The sequence below is a fragment of the Microtus pennsylvanicus genome, chromosome 1 (genome assembly GCF_037038515.1).
Source record: "Microtus pennsylvanicus isolate mMicPen1 chromosome 1, mMicPen1.hap1, whole genome shotgun sequence".
Taxonomy (NCBI): Eukaryota; Metazoa; Chordata; class Mammalia; order Rodentia; family Cricetidae; genus Microtus; species Microtus pennsylvanicus.
Window position 1 is genome coordinate 102,474,343 of NC_134579.1, and position 1,639 is coordinate 102,475,981.

Below are 1,639 nucleotides of genomic sequence, written 5' to 3' on the forward strand. Positions count from 1 at the left end.
AGGGAACTGCCAGGTCTGTCACCTGCCTCTGCAGGACCTTTGTCCTGCAGATATTCTAGCCCAATTGATTAGCTCCAGGTGATGCTGGACCTCATCTCAGAGGTGGTAGTTAGAATTCCTAAAAATGGCAGCAGAGATTTTTCCTCAGTCTTGTGCCCGCATGTGTATGAACACACACATAAACATGGGGAAAAAAAGTACAGAGATCTGATCACAAGAAGCCTGTGCACCGAATCTCCTCCCTCTGCCCCTCCCTCTACCAAACCTCATACAAGCTTACTCTATTCCACAGGTCCCTGTGTCACTGCTGAGGACATACCTGCTGGTGGTGTGTCTGACGTCACAGCGACTCTCATTTCTGCTGCTGGCTCTCAGGACAGCTCACTATGGACACTGTGGACACTTGAAATTCTGCATCTGAACAGCCAGATCCCCCGTCTCTTCTGTTTCCCGTGTCCGGCAGACAATAAGCCATGGCTCGCCGGCAACTGGAAGTAGCCAGCACGTCTCTGGTCAGGCTGGGCTGGCTGGTTACCATTATCGGCTGTGCCCTACCCTTCTGGCGTGGTACAGAAGTTTCTGAAGAGATCATAATTTGGGAAGGGCTGTGGGATGTGTGTGAGGCTAAAGGACTTGAGATCCTACGGTGTGTGAAATACTCACGCATGACACTACCCCAGGACATACAGGTGTCTCGAGTTCTGGTGGTCACCTGCATCGTCATCACCTGGATGGGTTTGGTGCTGGACAGGTTCCGGGCAGACAGGACATTTGTGCTACGTAGGAGCACTGAAGAAAAGATGCTGGTAGTGACAAGTGCGTTGTTCCTGGGGCTTGGTGTGCTGCTGCTGGTGTCTGTGTCTTGGATAACACACAATGTTATCCACGGCAACTCTCTCTCTCTGCTGCTCATGGAAACCATGATGGGAGCCTCACTCTACCTGGGCTGGCTCAGCTCCCTGCTGCTTCTGCTGGGAGGGGCCCTTCTAGGAGGAGCCCACCTGTGGTACAAGGCCCCGACTAACAATGACCAGCCCAGTCCTCCAGAGGGCTCCAACAATAGCTTGCCCAGTTCTTCTAAGGACTCCAGGGATGGGCCCTCCTCAGAGAACAATGCATAAGGTGGGCCACTCTCTGCGTTTTGGATTTATCTGTAGTCACCTCAGATCCATCACCTTGTGACTTTTTTTTTTTTTTTTTTTTGGTTTTTCGAGACAGAGTTTCTCTGTGGTTTTGGAGCCTGTCCTGGAACTAGCTCTGTAGACCAGGCTGGTCTCAAACTCACAGAGATCCGCCTGCCTCTGCCTCCAGAGTGCTGGGATTCAAGGTGTGCGCCACCATCGCCCGGCTCACCTTGTGACTTATTCTCCAGCTGTTTCCCTTTGACTGAAACATATTTGGCCCGAGGGAAGGAGAAACAGGAAGCTATAGGACTTGAGTGCCCTCCTCAGCCTCAGTGAATTACTGCTGGGAACACAACGGGAGAGAAAACTCCTTCACGGACCTGGCTGCAAACAGGCTTTGGTGGTAACCTCCTGGGTGCAGTTCTCACGTCTCAGCACAATGCTGTGGTGCACTTCCTGTGGATGCAGCCGCCTGAGTCACCCATGAACACGGGGCCCCAATAAAGTCACTTGTC

General features: G+C 52.3%; 1 protein-coding gene across 1 annotated transcript; it reads left to right on the top strand.

Annotated features, from left to right (window-relative positions):
* Nucleotides 1-473: 473 nt before the first annotated feature.
* On the top strand, nt 474-1,121 carry LOC142850628 (claudin-13-like). The gene has a single exon (XM_075974588.1). The coding sequence runs from the start codon at nt 474-476 to the stop codon at nt 1,119-1,121; it is 648 nt and encodes a 215-aa protein (XP_075830703.1).
* Nucleotides 1,122-1,639: the final 518 nt, after the last annotated feature.

Coding starts and splice junctions, on each gene's coding strand:
- LOC142850628 (XM_075974588.1), top strand. CDS start 474: ATGGCTCGCCGGCAACTGGAAGTAGCCAGCACGTCTCTGGTCAGGCTG.